Source organism: Hipposideros armiger, unplaced genomic scaffold (assembly GCF_001890085.2).
Source record: "Hipposideros armiger isolate ML-2016 unplaced genomic scaffold, ASM189008v1 scaffold_595, whole genome shotgun sequence".
In the NCBI taxonomy this organism is placed as follows: domain Eukaryota; kingdom Metazoa; phylum Chordata; class Mammalia; order Chiroptera; family Hipposideridae; genus Hipposideros; species Hipposideros armiger.
The window spans coordinates 542545-560295 of NW_017731945.1; the positions used below are offsets into that span (position 1 = coordinate 542545).

General features: G+C 37.8%; 1 protein-coding gene across 4 annotated transcripts in view; it reads left to right on the top strand.

Annotated features, from left to right (window-relative positions):
- Positions 1–1011: 1011 nt before the first annotated feature.
- Positions 1012–17751, top strand: part of RAB23 (RAB23, member RAS oncogene family) — a 28746-nt gene continuing 12006 nt past the window's right edge. The window contains exons 1-3 of one of the 4 annotated variants that reach the window (XM_019624595.1): positions 1012–1092; positions 8669–8887; positions 11552–11637. In XM_019624595.1, coding sequence (XP_019480140.1) covers positions 8733–8887; positions 11552–11637 — 241 coding nt within the window. In that variant the 5' untranslated portion in view covers positions 1012–1092; positions 8669–8732. Of the gene's footprint in view, positions 1093–1394; positions 1670–2494; positions 2587–3113; positions 3179–8668; positions 8888–11551; positions 11638–17751 lie in introns of those variants that run through there. The other 3 variants (XM_019624594.1, XM_019624597.1, XM_019624596.1) reach the window with 3 other exon arrangements.

A 17751-nucleotide genomic window follows, 5' to 3' on the forward strand; every position in this document is an offset into this window, starting at 1 on the left:
ATATTTTCTTTGGAGAAATGTTTATTCAAGTTGTTTGCCCATTTCTTAATTGGGGTTTTTCCTTTCCTTTTAAAGGGGGTCAAGGTATTACTCAAGTTTAAAAGACACTACCAACCAAATCCTAGAGATAAATCCTTTGGCTACTTGATATTATTTTTGTTTTGAATAATCATTATGTTTACATTTATAAATTATATTGTAATTATAGAGAAAATAATTTCTAAATTTTTAATTAAGTTTTAATTTAAAAGATTATTACACATGAAGTATAATTCACAAACAGAAAAATGTGTATAACAGTACAGTTCTGTGAATTTTCACAAATAGACACACGTGTAATTAGCGCCAAGATCAACAAAGCCCCTCTCCCAATCACCATCCTTTCTCTGCCAAGGTAACAAGTAGCCTAACTTTTAGCAGATAACTTTTCCTGTTTTTGAGCTTTACAGAAATGGATTAGAATGCACTTTTGTGTCTGACTTTTTATGCTCAACTTCATGTTTCTGCAGTTCATCCATGTTGTTGTCTATAGTTGCAGATCATTCTCGTTGTGTAGCATTCCATTATATGGATACTGTGTGTTTATTAATTGATTATATTGTTGACAGTCTTTGGGGTTATTTCCACTTGGGGGCTATTAAAACAAATGGAGCTGTAAACATTCTGATACCTGTTTGTTGATGTACCATAAAAACACATTTCTCTTGGCTGTATACGTGCACATGCAACTGCTGAGTCCTAGGGTATGCTCCTTTAGTCTACAGTGCCAAATTGTGTTTTAAAAGAGTTGTTCCAGTATACATTCCAGCAGCAGGGTAGAAAAATTCATTTACTAATGTCACATCCTTGCCAACACTAGGTATTTTCCTTTTTTTTTAAAATCTATTCTATTTTGAAATACAAAAAAATGAAGTTCAGTTCAGATTGCCTTTGAGGGGACCTTTTAATTTTTGGTTTGGTTCTCTAAATCATTAACCATGTCAGGCGTCTACTTTGTCCAGCCACAACGTGCGGACTTTGAGTGCTTTCTTGACTTTGCTCAACATTTTTGCTCACTCCACCACTTGGATTCCATCCGGTCAAGAAAATAAGGTATGTATCCAAGGCGGGGCAAGTCCTTCGAGTACTCTGGAAGTCTGAGCACTGTGTAAGCAAAACTTGTGCAGACCTTCGTAGGTCAATTTCTTTTTACTAGAATCGGCGATCTAGGAGCTCCTGCCCGCCTCTGGTCTCCCCACTGCACACCGCGGCTCTCCCGGGGCACCAGGAGCTCGGAGCAGCTGCCTTCTCCGCAACAAACCAGAACAGGGGTGGAGCGGGTTGGGGGGGGGGGCGGAGAGAAACAGGGCTCCCGCGGAGCATGCGCAGACCAAGCCCAGCGCATGCTCCGCAGCACGGCGGGTCCACAGATGAGGGGAGTCGAGTCTCCCGCGTCCCAACATCCCCGGCGGAGCTGCGGCAGAACCATTTGCTCTGAGCCTTGAGTGCCAATAAAGTTCCTTTAAAAATCATAGTCGTTTTTAAAAGAGCGAAAGAGGGCGCGAGCCATCTGGGCCGACCGCCAGGGCAGCTGGAGCGCTGAGAGGAGGAGGTGACGGCGGCAGGGGTTGCGCCGCGACCAAGAGGAGCCGGTCGCGCGGGGCGGCCGGTCGGCGGCCGGCGGGGGACGGTGAGTAGCGGCTCGTACGCCCGGGCATCGGCGCTGCACTCGCTCGCTCTCTGCAGGGGCTGAGGCCCCTCCGGCGCCACTGGGGAAGGACCCGCCTCTCCCCGCGGTCCCGGGATGTGCCCTGCTCCCGGGACTGCCGAGGGGTGTGGGGGGCAGGGGCCTCCAGGCCCGGGCTCCCATCCCCCGGCGCTGGCCGCCCAGCGCCCGCTCCCCCGCCTCTGAGCGCCGTGACCCAAGTTGCAGCTGGTGGAGGTGGGCGGCAGCGCCTGCCCGGCGCCCCCTCCCAGCTGCCCGCGGTCGCGTCTTCCAGGGTGTGGGTGCCTGGAATTGCCCCTTGGGCGGGAAGGAGCGAGGTGGAGCGGAGGCGAGGCGCCGCGCCTCTAGCCCGGCGGAGCTGCGGGCTACTTGCCCAGTCCCAGCCCCCAGATAGGGACGGGGCGACTCAGGCCCTGCGAGACGCCAGCTCGGGACTTTTTATGTCCCTGGGGTAAGTTTGATGGGGAAGAGGAGCCCAAGCTCTGATCTTAGGTCTTAGATCCCTGTCCTCCCTGTCGGAGGGGCGCCTCCCTCCTTCCCCAGGGCCCCACCCTTCCCTAGTTTCTCACTGAGAGACAGCTAGAATATGAATGAGCCCGACTGCACTATTTCATTGACACTAGCTGCCACAGAAGTACTTCACTCCAACCGTGGAGCCTTAGGCAGCTCCCAGGCATAGGAACCTGAGGGTGTGTGAGAGAGTAATATGAAGTAGCTGTAGACTCTGAAAAGGGCCCTTTACTTCTCTAGGTTTTATGTAACTCCTTAACATCTCCTAGGTAATTGCATTGAACCTAAAAAGTTTTCCAGTATGTTTGTAAATATAATCACCCCTGGACTTAAATACAGGATGTGATGAAAAAAACCAACCCTTTTCATCGGTGAGTTAACGCATCCTACCCTTTTCTAATTTATTATATTGCATCGGTTGGCAAAAATCTTTAAAATTAAATTTGGGGAAAAGAATATTTACATAAAGCATTACTGTCAAGGGTTTTAATTATTGTGCTCAGAATTATGCTTATTTTCTAAGAACTTAGTTGTGTTGATACAATGCTTTAAGTCTATGGAGTAGTAGTGACTGATCATCACAAGAGTTACACTGCCTTGTATTAAAATATGATTCCACTTTTTGTCTTTAAATTTATTATTTTTAAATTATCATATAGTAAAATTAACTTTTTTGGAGATGTGCAGTTCTGTGAATTTTAGAGTCATGTAACCACCACGATAATCAGGGTATAGAACAGTTCTAGCACCACCACCACCCCCCAAAAAAATTTATGCTAGCCTTTTATATCCTTCCCCTAACCCATCAACTACAGATTCTCCTCGACTTAGGGTGGGGTTAGGTCCTAATAAACCCACTGTAAGTTGAAAATATCTTAAGTCGAAATGCATTTAATAGGTACTTGCTTATCCTCCTGATTTTGTGCCTTGATTGGGAGCTGCTGCCGCCGTCCACCATCACGGGCAAGTATCATGCCATATAGCAATAGCCTGGGGAAAGGTCAAAATTCAAAACTGAAGTACAATTTCTACTGATTTCCTCTCGCTTTCACACCATCTTAAAGTTGAAAAATCGTTAAGTCGAACCATCTTAAAGTAAGTCTGTGACCATCTATACTCATCTTTTCTAGAATGCCATATAAATGGAATCATGCAATACGTAACCTTTGGATGCTGACTTCTTTCAGCATAATGCCTTTGAGATTCCCCCAAGTTGTTGCATGTAGCAACAATTTCTTTTTTACTGCTAAGTAGTGTTCCATTAGATGGATGTACCACAGTTTATACATCCACTCACTGAAGGACATGTAGATTATTTCCAGTTTTTGATGATTATGAATAGAGGTGCTATTATAAACATTCATGTTACAGGGGGTTTTTTTTTGTGAACGTAAGTTTTCATTTCTCTAGGGTATTGCTAGGAGTGAGATTGCAGGGTCATGTAAGGCATATTTAACTTTATAAGAAACTGCCACACCGATTGCCAGAGCGGGTGTATCATTTTACATTTTCATCAGCAATGTGTGAAAGTACCAGTTGCTCCACATCCTGTCTAGCACTTGGTATTGTCAGTATTTTTAAATGTGGTCATTCTACTAGGTATGTAGTGGTATCTTGTGGTTTTAATGTGTCTTTAACTAATAGCTAAAGAGTGTCTTTTCATATGCTTATTTGGCCTATATAATCTTTGGTGAGTATCTATCTGGTCAAGAGTTTTGCCCATTTTTTAATTGAGTTGTTTGCTTACTTATGTTGAATTTTGAGTGTTCTTTATATGTTCTGGATACAAGTTGTTTGTTAGATATGTGTTTTGCAAATATTTTCTTCCAGTCTGTGGCGTATCTTTTCATTCTTTTTTTTTTTTTTTTTTAGATTTTTATTGGGGAATTGGGGAATTGGAGGAAGGGGTACAGACAAGTTGCTGTCCTTTTGTTCTTCAGTCTAGTTGTGGAGGACGTTGCTTCACACAAGTTGGCACCATCATTGCACTCTTCCCGGGCGAGGCAGATCAGTCGCGGGCTTCTGGATGGCCGCTCACGCTGGCTGCTGGCTACACACAGTAGCCCATGGCAACCCACTGCAGCAGGGGCTGCAGCCTACGCCGTCCCCGGTGACTCTTAGGAGTCCCGCTCCAGGTTGAGCTGTTGTTCAGCATCTTAGCTGTAAAGGGCAGCGTCACTGGCCCGCAAATGTGGGATCCGAACCGGGGCCCTCTGGCGTCCCAAGCCAGTTCTTAACCAACGCGCCACTTGGCCAGCCCTCTTTTCATTCTTTTAACAGTGTCTTTTACAGATCAAATGTTTTTAATTTTGATGAAGTCTAATTTATCAATTTTTCTTTTTGTGGATCTTTTGGTATCATGTCTAAGAACTCTGCCTAACCCCAGATCAAGAAGATTTTCACCATCTAAAAGTTTTTCTCTAAAAATTATTGTTTTACATTTAGATCTTTTACATTTAATCCATTTTTTATATTATTTGTATAAAGTATGAGGTATAGAGGAAGGTTAACTTCTTTTGCATATGAATGTCCAATTGTTCCATCACCATTTATTGAAAGACTGTCTTTTCTCCATTGAATTGTTTTTGCACCTTTGTCAAAAATCAATTGGCTGTATTTGTGTGGGTCTATTTTTGGACCCTCTGTACTGTTGCATTGATTTATGTATCTCTCTCTCTGCAAGTATCACACTTTCTTGATTAATGTAGCTGTATAGTGTCTTAAAATCAGGTAGCATAATATCTCCAATTATTTTTTCAAAATTGTTTTAGCTGTTCTGGTTCCTTTGCCTTTCCACATAAAGTTTAGAATCAGTTTGTCTCTACAAAACATCCTACTGGTACTTTGGAATTGCATTAAACCATAGATCAATTTGGGGAGACTTGCTATTTTTACTTTGAGTCCTCTAATCTATGAACATGATATGTCTTTCCATTTATTTAGGTCTTTATTTCATTAGCGTTTTGTAGCTTTCAGCATACAGATCGTGTACATGTTTTGTTAGATTTATAACAAAGTATTTAATATTTTTGGAATTCTTGTAAATGTCATTTTAAAAGTTTGGTTTAAAATTGTACATTGTTAGGATAGAGAAATACAGTTGAGTGTTGTGTGTTGCCCTTATATCATGGGTCCTTACTATAAACTCACTTCTTAGATCTAGGATTTTTTTTGGAGTTTTTCCTTGGAGTTTTCTAAATAGACAATCATATCATCTGTTAATAGAGACAGTTTTATTTCTTTTTTTCCCTAATTTGTAAACATTTTATTTATTTGTGTTGCCTATTGCCCTGGCTAGGACTTTCTGTATGATAAATATAAGTTAAGAGTGGACATTTCCCCTAAAGAGTGAAACAATCAGTCCTTTAGAATTAATTATGATGTTATCCATAGGGTTTTTTCATAGATGCCCTTTATCAGGTTGAAGAAGTCCTCTTCTGTTTCTAGTTTGCTGAGTTTTTCTCACAAATGGATATTGAATTTTGTCCATCATTTCCTCTGCACTAATTGATATGGTATGTGGTTTTTCTTCTTTATTCTGTTAATATGGTAGATTATATTGATTGATTTTGAGTATTTGAATCAGACTTGCATTCCCAGAGTAAAGCCCACTGGTCCTGGTTATTCTTTTTATTGGGTTTGATTTACTAATATTTGTTGAGGATTTTTGCATCTGGTTCATGAGGGGATGTTGTCTAGTTTTCTTTTTTGTGCTGACTTTGTGAGGTGTTGGTAACAAGGTAATGCTGGCTTTATAAAATAAGTTAGTGAGTGTTTCCTCCTCTGTATTCTGAAAGAGATTGTGTATCATTGGTGTTAATTCTTGAAAGGTTTGGCAGAATTCTTCAATGAAATCACCTAAGCTTGGAGATTTCTTTTTGAGTTTGTAAGTTACAAATTCAGTTTCCTTAATAGTTATGGGGCTATTCAAATTGTCTGTTTCATATTGGGGGAGTTGTGGTAATTAATACTTTTCAGGGAATTGGTCCATTTCATCTAAGTTGTCAGATTTGTGTGTGTAGAGTTGTTTGTTGTATTATCCTGTTTTGTTTTGTTTTTAAGATTTTTTTTTATTGGGGAATTGGGGAAGGGGAACATTGTGTTTTTCTCCAAGTCAAGTTGTTGTCCTTCAATCTTAGTTGTGGAGGGCGCCAGCTCAGCTCCTAGTCCAGTGGCCGCTTTCAATCTAGTTGTGGGGTGGGGTGGGGAGAAACGCAATCCACCATCCCACGCGGGAGTCGACGGGCAGCCTTGTTAAGAGCACTAGCTCTCACCAGGTGAGCCATTCGGCCACCTGTTGGCAGCTCAGCTTGGGTGCAGTTCACTGGCCCATGTGGGAACCGAACTGGCAACCCTGTTTTTCAGAGCTCGCTCTCTTAACCAACTGAGCCACCCGGTCTGCCCTGTATTATCCTTTTGAGTCAGCAGAGTCTGTATTGATATCCCTATTTCATTCCTGATATTGGTAATTTGTGTCTTCATTTTTTCTGTTTATCAATTTTATTGTTTTAAAAAAACTAGATTTTTGTTTCATCAATTTTCTTTATTTTTCTGTATCATTTTAATTAATTTCTGCTTTTTTATTTCCATCTTTTGTTCACTTTGGGTTTATTTTGCTCTTTTTCTGCTTTCTTGAGATGGGAGCTTATACTATTGATTTGAGACTTTTCTTCTTTTCTAAGGTAAGCATTCAGTGTTGTAAAATTTCCCTCTCAGCACTACATTAGCTGTGTCCCACAAATTTTGACATATTGTCTTTTCATTTTTATTCAATCCTATTACTTTTGAAATTTTCTCTTGAGCTTCTTTTTTGGCCCATAGATTGTTTAGAAGTCTGCGTTTTTAGTTTCCAAATGTTTGGAGATTTTCCTGTTGTCTTTCTGTTACTGATTTCTAGTTTGATTCCATTGTGGTCTCATTATTTTAAGTTTATGTCCTAGAATGTTCAATCTTGGTGTATGCTCAGTGGGTGCTTGAAAACAAGTATATTCTGCTGCTGTTGTGTGGACAGTTCTATTAGATTCTGATAGTTTTATTGTTTTTAGAATTTAATTTCGTTTTATCTGTGGTGTTTTTGAGTATATCTCTATGTGTAACTCCTTTAGTGGTTGCTGTGGGTGTTACATTATGTGTATGTATATGTAATTTATCAAAATCTATTGATGTCAACATTTTACCCATTCAAGTATAGAAATCTTACCTCCCTTTACATCCCTTTATTCTCTCCCATTTGTATTAAATGTCTTAAATATTTTCTCTACATATATTGAAAACCATATTGGACAATGTTACAATTTTTGTTTCATCTGTCAGACAATTTAGAACACTCAAGAAGTGAAGTCTGTTGTGTTTACCCATATTTTTGCAATGACCATATTCTTTCTTTGGTTCTGATAGTCTAAGTTTGTTTTTTGTTTGTTGGTTGGTTTGTTTTTAATCATTGAATTATATCTGAGGTGGAGACCTAGAACCTACACTTCAGCAGATGTCGATAGATGATTACTCTGATCATGCACTAGGGACAATTACTGAAACTCCATTAGGGACAAAACAAGGAATGGTCTTCATGTTTCAGACTTCGTGTAGTGGTTGTATAGATGGATTTTCAGTTTAGGTAACTGGCAGGAACTTAACTAGTAATTTTCAGAAAAACTATGAAGAAATTGACTTTTTGTTCTTTTCAGTCTAAAATGCAAACAGTACACATTCTATTACTATCATTATATGAGTAACAATAACTAGTCTGAACTGAATTCTAAAGAAAGAATGCATGGTATAAGATTATTAGTAAAGGATTCATTGTAACCTGAACACTAAAGCACTGTAACTAAGAGCCCAATGCTGTCACACAGTTGTACATTATTATACAAAACCTCTCTTTGGGGTGCTTTTCTAGGTAATTAGTTATTATCTATGAGTTTGAAAAGCAGTTTCCTTGGATTTTGTACTTATTGCCCATTTGGTGGTAACTATAAAGGGTTTATTATGTTGTATAAAACTATCATTTTTTGCATGCTTAACTTTCACTATGCTAGGTGCTTTATAAGTATCATTGATCAACAATCCTGTAAATATCCTCAGGAACCTGAAGCTCAAAGAGATCAAGCAATAACTTCACTAAGAGTACAGAAGTAGTAAATGAAAACTTTAAATCAGGTCTCAGCTCTAACATCGATAGCCTTAGTCTCTATGAAAGGTAACACTATGTAATCCGGGCATTCATTGACACTTGGATGTCATACATTGTGCTGTTGATAAGGATTCAAAAGTGAATGATGATATTTTCCTTCCTTTCAAAGAATTTACATTATCTAAACAGTGTGGGTGGGGGCCTCCATCATGGAAACACTTTCTTACAATGTAATATAATTATTTCTTGATAAAACAATTATAGCTTATTTTACTTTGTACAATTTTTATGTAATGAAAAAATAATTTAATTTTAAATCACAGATTTGAAAAAGGAGATCTGAGCACCTGGAATTAAAGTTGGTACAGAAACCTTTCAACTCCAAAAATGTTGGAGGAAGATATGGAAGTGGCCATCAAGATGGTGGTTGTTGGGAATGGAGCCGTTGGAAAATCAAGTATGATTCAGCGATATTGCAAAGGCATTTTTACAAAAGACTACAAGAAAACCATTGGAGTAGACTTTTTGGAGCGACAAATCCAGTATGTACATGGCCATTTTATCCCCTTGGTTTTGATTTGTGAACTGTGTTCAAGACTTTCATCAGAATAATAGTAACTATTACAGTATAGTCCAAGGTTAGGCATCTAGTGTCAGTGGCTCATGAGACAGTTGGTAGTGGTTCACATACTTCCTCTGTGTGTACCTTTATCCTTCCATCATTTACCCCTTTTCATCTCTTTTCCCTTCCTCTCCTATTTTTTTTCTTTTTTTCCTATTCCCCTCCCCTCCTCACTTTTTATCCTGTATCTGTTTTATGTTTATTGGTGGCACCTTGGGAACTTCTTAAACACAAACTAATGCTAGACTCTAATGAGATTTCCATCCACTATTTTATTTGGAAGGAAAGTTACCTGCCTCTCAGAATAGTTTTCATCTCTTATATTATGGGATCCTTTTGTTTAGAATGGCTCTTCTCTTTTTAAAACTGGGCAAGATTGTATAGAAGTTAAAAAAATTAATAATTTCTTTTTACTTTAAAGAAATAAGAGAAAGCAAATTTGAGAGGATTAAATGAAAATCCAATTGGATCCTGAAACATATCAAAGTAACATTTTTTATCATTAGTTCTGAGAACTTTTAAGGATATTTTAAAATTGTAGGTTACAAACTAAAATGTATTACAGAAATAAGTAACATTAAACAAATCTGACTTAACTAGTCCAGACATTAGAATAAAAAATAACTGTGTTCATTGTTTAAAGATTGTTGAATTTTTAATTAATATCTGTTACCTTTTAAAAATATTTTTGTATTTGCTTCCTTTATTAGGCATTATAAGAGAATTCATTTTAAGTCTTGATGACATTTATTTTTTTGTACTTGTTATCTGAACCTAATTATTGTTGTTTTTTTAAAAAGATTTTATTGGGGAATTGGGGGAGAGGAACAGACAAGTTGCTGTCCTTTTGTTCGTCTGTCTAGTTGTGGAGAGTGTCACTTCACTGGCCCATGTTGGTATTATCCTTGTGCGCTTCCCAGGTGAGACAATCACTCGCCGGCCATTGGACGGCCGCTTATGGCGGTTCATAGCCACTCACGCTCCAAGCCAACTCTTAACCAACTCACCACTCGGCTAGCCCCTAATTAGTATTTTAAATGTACAGTTGATTGTCATTATTTGTAGATTCCATATTTATATTTTAAGTATACAGTTGATTCTCAGTATTTGTAGATTCTGTATTTGCAAATTTACCTATTGCTACAGTTTATTTGTAACCCCAGAATTAGTAATCCCAGTGCTTTGGTGGTCATTCATTGATGTAAACAGAGCAGCCAGAAATTTGAATTCCATTTCACATACATTCCTAGCTTAGGTGGAAAAAGGCGACCCTCTTCCTTCTTATTTCATCTCTCATAGTGTAAACAAAGGTCTTTCAGTTTTTTAGTGTTTGTCCTGTCTGATCTTTGTGCTTTTTGTTGATTTTGCTGTGTAAAAAGGCCCCCAAGCATAGTGCTGAAGTGTTGGCCAAGTGGCACGTTTGTTAAGAGTTGGCTTGGGACGCCAGCTCTGAGCAGCAGGGTCCCGGTTCGGATCCCACATGGGGACCAGTGATGCTGCGCCCTCTACAGCTAAGATGGTGAACAACAGCTCTACCTGGAGCTGGGCTGCCATGAGTTGCTGGTGACGGCATAGGCTGCAGTGGGGCTGCAGTGGGCCGCCGTAAGCTACCATGAGTGGCTGGCAGCTGGCGTGAGCTGCCAAGAGCCGCCGTGAGGTGGCCGTCCAGTGGCCGGTGACTGATCTGCCTCACCTGGGAAGAGCACAATGATAATATCAACATGGGCCAGTGAAGTGACATCCTCCACAACTAGACTAAAGAGCAAAAGGACAGCAACTTGTCTGTTTCCCTTCCCAGATTCCCCAACGCTGTTTCCCTCCCCTAATTTCCCCAATAAAATCTTTAAAAAAAAAAGCCTGAGTCTTACAGAGAAAATATGTCTTAGATACGCTTCATTGAGGCATGAGTTATAGTGCTGTAGGCAGTGAATTCAATGTTAATGAATTAACAATATGTAGTAAATAAGATGTATTTAAACAGAACCACGCAAAAAAAAAGTTTATGCATTGATCAGCTGATGAAAATGGAACTAGGGGCTCATGGGAATCTAACCCTGTATTTCCCATAAAAGCAATGGTTCGGATTTTGCTGATTTAGTGTTTGCCTTGACTTTACAGAACATAACTGCCATGAATAAGACATGGGACTGTATGACATAATAGAGTACATTTTTCAGGTAAAGGGCAACCAAGCAGGTAAACTGCTTCCTTCCTTCCTTTTCAATCACTTGTGCACCAGAACCCATTAGAATGGTGTAGTGAGAGGAGAGAGCAAGCCCTGATCTAAGGGAACTCCCCTTTTCCAACACTGCTAGTCTTAGAGCCACCACTATCTGTGACTGTTGTCAGAGGAGAAAACATGACAGATAAATCCAAATGACGTGCAAAGTTATGGCTTTAGGGTAATATCGTCTACCCTTATTTTCACTGTTGGTAATGGAATCAATATTTAAAAGTACTTCTTCAGATTGAGACCAATAATGTAGTTTTAGTATCTCCAGATGTGAAAAATAAAGATATACACAAAGCCATATTACTAAAGACATTTCCTTTCCATATGAAATAAATTCATCTCTTGTTTCAGAGTTAATGATGAAGATGTCAGACTAATGTTATGGGATACAGCAGGACAAGAGGAATTTGATGCAATAACAAAGGCCTACTATCGAGGTAAATTGTGGGGTGTTTTTTTTGTTGTTGGAGCATGTTCTTTTGCCTAAACAAAAAGCTTTGCTTTTTTGTTTCCCATAGAAGGCTTTCTCTTTAAGAATACTTAAATTAATTTCAAAGTACTGTTTAAAACCCCAGGTCATTATTCTTCTAAAAATCTTGTTAAGTGGTCAGTAATACTTCGTACTATAGACAATTTGTCTCTGCCTTTAGAATTACATGACTTATATAGGCATTCCCAGATCTAATCAGTTAGAAACCATTAAATGAGTACTTCTGACCCGAAGGAAATTACTATATAATCAGAGATGGGAAACTAACATATAAAAACTAAAAGTCCCTGCAAATAAGATGACATTTTGTTATCATATGTGAAATTGCATGGGTAAAGCCTTTTCAGTGCTATAGGAGTTCAACGAAGTGAGATACATGTAAAAAGAAAGAACCACAAGTATAAGATTTTAAACTCTAAAATGTGGGATTAAACTCCTTAAGAAAAGCTTAGATTTCTAAGTTACCATTAACATGTTCATGTAGAATTTTGACCTATTCTTTTGGAATTTAAACAGCATTTTTAGTGTTTCTATAACTCACTGCCAATGGAGATTGTAATGAGAGCAAAATAACTGAAAGCTTGATCTAGCACCATGTAGCATTAGAGCCTGTTGATGCTTTTGAATATATGCCATGTTTTTTCTATTTTTGAGAATGTGGAATTAATGTACAAAAGTCCATTGCATTCCTATATACTAACAATGAAATCTCAGGAAAATAAATAACAAACACCAATTCCTTTTGCAATTGCAACAAAAAGAATAAAATACCTAGGAATAAACTTAACCAAGGATGTGAAAGACGTATACAGTGAAAACTATAAGACTTTTTTTTTTTAATTGAAGAAGACACAAAGAAATGGAAAGACATTCCATGTTCATGGATTGGAAGAATCAACATAGTTAAAATGGCCAATTACCCAAAGTAATATACAGGTTTAATACAATCCCCATCAAAACCCCAATGGGATTTTTTAAAGAAATAAAACAAAAAAATCATCAGATTTGTATGGAACCACAAAAGACCCTGAATAGCCAAGGCAATCCTAAGAAAAAAGAACAATGCTGGAGGTATCACACTCCCTGACTTCAGCTTGTACTTGTACTACACGGCAACAGTAATCAAAACAGTATGGTATTGGCAGAAAAACAGATACACAGACCAATGTACTAGAATTGAGAACCCAGAAATAAACCCACATAAATATGGACAGATAATTTTCGACAAAGACACAGAAAACATACAATGGAGAAAAGACATCCTCTTCAATAAATGGTGCTGGGAGAATTGGAAAGCCATGTGCAAAAGAATGAAACTAGACTGCTGTCTGTCACCATATACCAAAATTAACTCACAATGGATCAAAGACCTAAACATAAGACCTGAAACAATAAACTGCATGGAACAAAACGTAGGTACTAAATTTATGGACCTTGGGCTCAAAGAGGATTTTATGAATTTGACCTCAAAGGGGAAAGGAAGTAAAAGCTAAAATAAATGAATGGGACTATATCAAACTAAAAAGCTTCTGCACAGCAAAAGAAGCCATTGACAAAATAAAGAGGCAGCCAACCAAATGGGAAAAAATTTTTGCAAACAACGCCTCCAATAAGGGGCTAATATAAAAAATATATAAGGAACTCATACAACTCAACAACAACAAAAAAACAAACAATTCAATTAAAACCTGGGCAGAGGACCTGAATAGACATTTCTCCGAAGAGGACATACAAATAAATGACCAATAGACATTTGAAAAAATGGCCAACATCACTAATCATCAGAGAAATGCATATAAAAACCACAATGAGATATCACCTCACACCAGTAGAATAGCTGTCATCAACAAGACAAATAATAACAAGTGTTGAAGAGGCTGTGGAGAAAAAGGAACCCTCATACAGTGTTGGTGGGAATGCAGATTGGTGCAGCCACTATGGAAGGCAGTGTGAGGTTCCTAAAAAAATTAAGAATAGAATGACTATATGACCCAGCAATTCCTCTCTTGGGTATCTACCCAAAAAATCTGAAAACATTTATCTGTAAAGATATTTGTGCTACGATGTTCACTGCAGCTTTATTTACGGTGGCCAAGACATGAAAACAACCAAAATGTCCTTCTATAGATGATTGGATAAAGAAGATGTGATAGGGCCAGCCAAGTGGCTCAGTTGGTTAAGAGTTTACTTAAGAGCGTGAGCTCTGAGCAACAGGGCCGCCAGTTTGATTCCCACATGAGCCAGTGACACTGCACCTGAGCTGAGCTGTTGCTGAGCTGCCAACAGGTGACTCAGATGGTGTAACAAGCTGATTGCCTGTTTGATGGTGGGCTATGCCTACCCACAACTAAGACTGAACGCACCTTGACCTGAGCTGCCGCCCGGATGGCCCAGTGGATAGGTCATGTGCTCTTAACAAGGCTGCCGGTTCCACTCCCACATGGAATGATGGCTATATCCACCCGCAACTAAGATTGAACACAGCACCTTGAGCTTAGAGGCCAGGAACTGCCGATGGGAAGCCAGATGGCGACTGGCGCCCTCCACAATGAAGATTGAAGAACAACAACTTGGTTGGTCCCCTTCCCCAATTTCCCAGCACTGTCCCCCTCCCCCAATTCCTCAATAAAACCTTAAAGAAGAAGATGTGGTATATATACACAACGGAATATAATGCTGCCATAAGAAAAGATGAAATAGTGCCATTTGTGACAGCATAGGTGGATCTTGAGATTATAATGCTAAAATAAGTCAGACAGAAAAAGTAGAGAACCATATGATTTCACTGATATGTGGTATATAAAACTGAAACCAACAAAAGAACAAGAAAAACAAATGAATAAACAGAGCTCATAGACACAAACAATACTTTAGTGGTTACCAGAGGGTAAGGGGGAGGGGGTGGTAGATGAGGGAAAAAGGAATCAAACATATGGTGATGGAAGGAGAACTGACTCTGGGTGGTGAACACACAATGTGATATATAGATGATGTATTACAGAATTGTACACCTGAAATCTATGTAACTTTGCTGACAGTTGTTACCCCAATAAACTTTAATTTTAAAAAATGTGGAATTTCTTATATTGGCAACTGAGGTCTAATAAAAACATAATTGCACTAAAGTAAGCAATCAAAGAAGCTGCCTTTCTGAGTTGGTACCAAGGAAACGTGACTTCCACTGCTTGCTCTAAGAAAACATTTTGGTTCCTTGAGAAATAAGAGCAATATACCTCTTATGTATCATCCTAATAATGCCACCTCTCCTTACTGCTCACTCTATTTACTGTGTCCTTAAAGGCTTCTCAGCTACAGTAGCTTTGATAATTGCCCTCCTGTGGATGCCAGTTTGGATCTTGAGCACCTGTATCATGATGTGAGGTGACATTATGTTCTTACTGCCCGAAGCTCTTCTTAGAATAGAGATATTCTTATCAAATTATGAATTTCATGAGCATTGATGCTGTTGTTTAACAGGTCCTAAAAATACAGTTTATTCTTGAGTAAAGGATATTTGTATTTTTTTGGTGGGGTTATTACCACCACAACACCCCCCGCCCCCCAACCACACAGGAAAAAAAATCAACAAAAAACCTAGGTGGAAACACTAAAAAGTAGTAGGATTGCATGAGATGTTCATTATTTTCTTTTTAGTTACCTAACTTTTTTCTCTAAATTCTCAGCATGAAATATATATTCTTTTTGTGAGGAAAAAAATAAGTTGGTTTATTTCTTTTTAAGCTTTTGACAATTTGATATGGTAGTATTACTTTTTAACCAGTATGCGTATTTTTGGAGAATGTATTTATCATTATGTATCTTTAATTTAAAAAGGCAAAACTGTATGTCTACAATGATTCCAAAATAAAGTTTAACTTAAAAGGCAAAACTTGGTCAAATGTCAAAAATTATTTGATTTTTATATAAAAAGGAGAAAATGCTGGAACAGTACAGTTAAGTAAATCATTTGGGATCCCAATTTAAAAAAAAAAAAAAGAGCTGGTTGTTAAAAAATATTTTAATTTCCACTGTAATTAAGGTATTAATGCTTTCTTCAGTTTTTGCCATCAGACCATTCAACAGTATTATCTTTTAATTTTTAAAATTTGGCTCATCCAATTTGTTGTGTATGTCTTGTTTGATACTTTTTAGGTATCTACAAATCATACTGTTTCTCTTTAATATGTCTACAAAAACAATATTTTTTGAAAAAAAAAACTAAAAAGAGCCTATAATTATTAGTATTTACATCTTAATTTACTATTGGTGATGTTTAAATTTCTTTCCACTTTGTTTCATTGGACTTTAAATGGCTTTGATTTTCCTATATTTAACATTTTAACATAAAATTATCTTAAGCATATAAATAGATGTGTATTAAAAGCTTTTCTTAAAATACAGCTTTTTTTTAGCCCAACTATGTTAAAATAGCAAAGAGGGTGGGATACTGAGACAAGTCGTAAGTTTCAGCTTTTTGTTCTAAATTGTAAGAATAAACATTTATCACATCCCAATTTGAATTAAGGCACAAACAGTGGCAATTATACATAGATTTGAGAAATGGCATATTGAACATTGTTTTATGCTTTCCTTTGGGGTTCAATCAGAATGAATTTGGTTGCTGACAACAGAAAAGCAATTTCAGACTGGCTTAAACTACAAAGGTATATTGACTTGTCTAATAGAAAAGTGGAAGTAGCATAGCTTTCAGTTGTAGTTCGTTTTGCCTGTAACCTCATTGATTCTTCTGTCTTGCCTCCCTCCCTTTGTGGGGTTTCTCTTCAAACTGATTTTCCTCTTGGTTGCAAAACTGCTACCATCAGCAATAGAAGCTACTTGGTTTACTCACATCCTTGGGGAAAGAGCCTAACTCCCACAACAATGGATCAGAAGTCTTGAGAGCTTTTATCTGATTAGACCACCCTTGACCAGATTACAGTAAGTAGTCAGAGGAATGTGATTACCTTAATTGGCTTGGTGCACTGAGTGCCTGCCCCTAGAGCAGAGGGTAGGTTTAGTCTGCCTAAACCTTATGGCTAATAAACAAAGGGGGAGAGGTGTTCTCAGGAAGGGAGTGGAATTGGATGGCAGGTAGGCAACCAGGTAATAGCTGCTACTAGTATAGGTTCAAACAGTGATGTAATTAAATAGAAATAAAGACTAGGAAGAGAAGGAAAGAGCTGAGAAGAATGAGTTAAGGAAGATATGGATTTAGAAACACTATGCTTTATAAAAGTATGCTTACTGATTTATATACTAGAAATGCATTATTCAAGATGCATAAAAATGTATATTTCATTAAAAAATTTTTGTAGTTTATTTAAAAGACTTGTTATACCAAAGACCATTGCTTAAAGGCATTGTTATGTTCTTGGAATGCTGGATTAATTGTATAGTGTGAGACATGTTGAAACATGACCTTGTAAATAGGTTAGAACAGGGCACAGATCATATTAGAAAGCTTTTTAGGATCCCAAATTATTCCTCTTAAGCTTTAAGAAAGTCCACCCTAGGCAGTAGCTTAGTTTAGAAAGTTACATATAACATAAAATATTAGATTTGTGTTATGGTTTTTGTTTTGTTTTTACTGTGATTTTGTTCTAAGAAAAAGATGTTTCTGATGAGCAAAAACAGAAATGAGGTTATAGACTGAGACCTGTTATCTGAGATTATGCACATACATAGAAGGAAACCCTTATTTAAAACAAAACAAAACACATTTTCACAAACATAAATGCATATAAATTGTTGGAAATAGCTTTGGACAAGAAGCTATTTATAAATTACAATAATAAATTCCAGAATTAAGGAACAACAGTATTAGTCTATGTAAGTCTCTCAGATTTGTTTTGAAGTTCTGTGAACATGTAATCTGTGATAGATTGGTTCATTGAATAATTTGTATGCTTTAGATTACATAGAGTGTCAAAGAGAATAAGGGACAAGCATTTTCAATCTAGAGTAATATCTAAAATAGCATATAAAGCTGTGTGTTTCTGATTGGTCTTTGCCGTTATAAAATTTTATGCTGTGTTCTCTAGAGCAGTGCTTCTTAAATTTT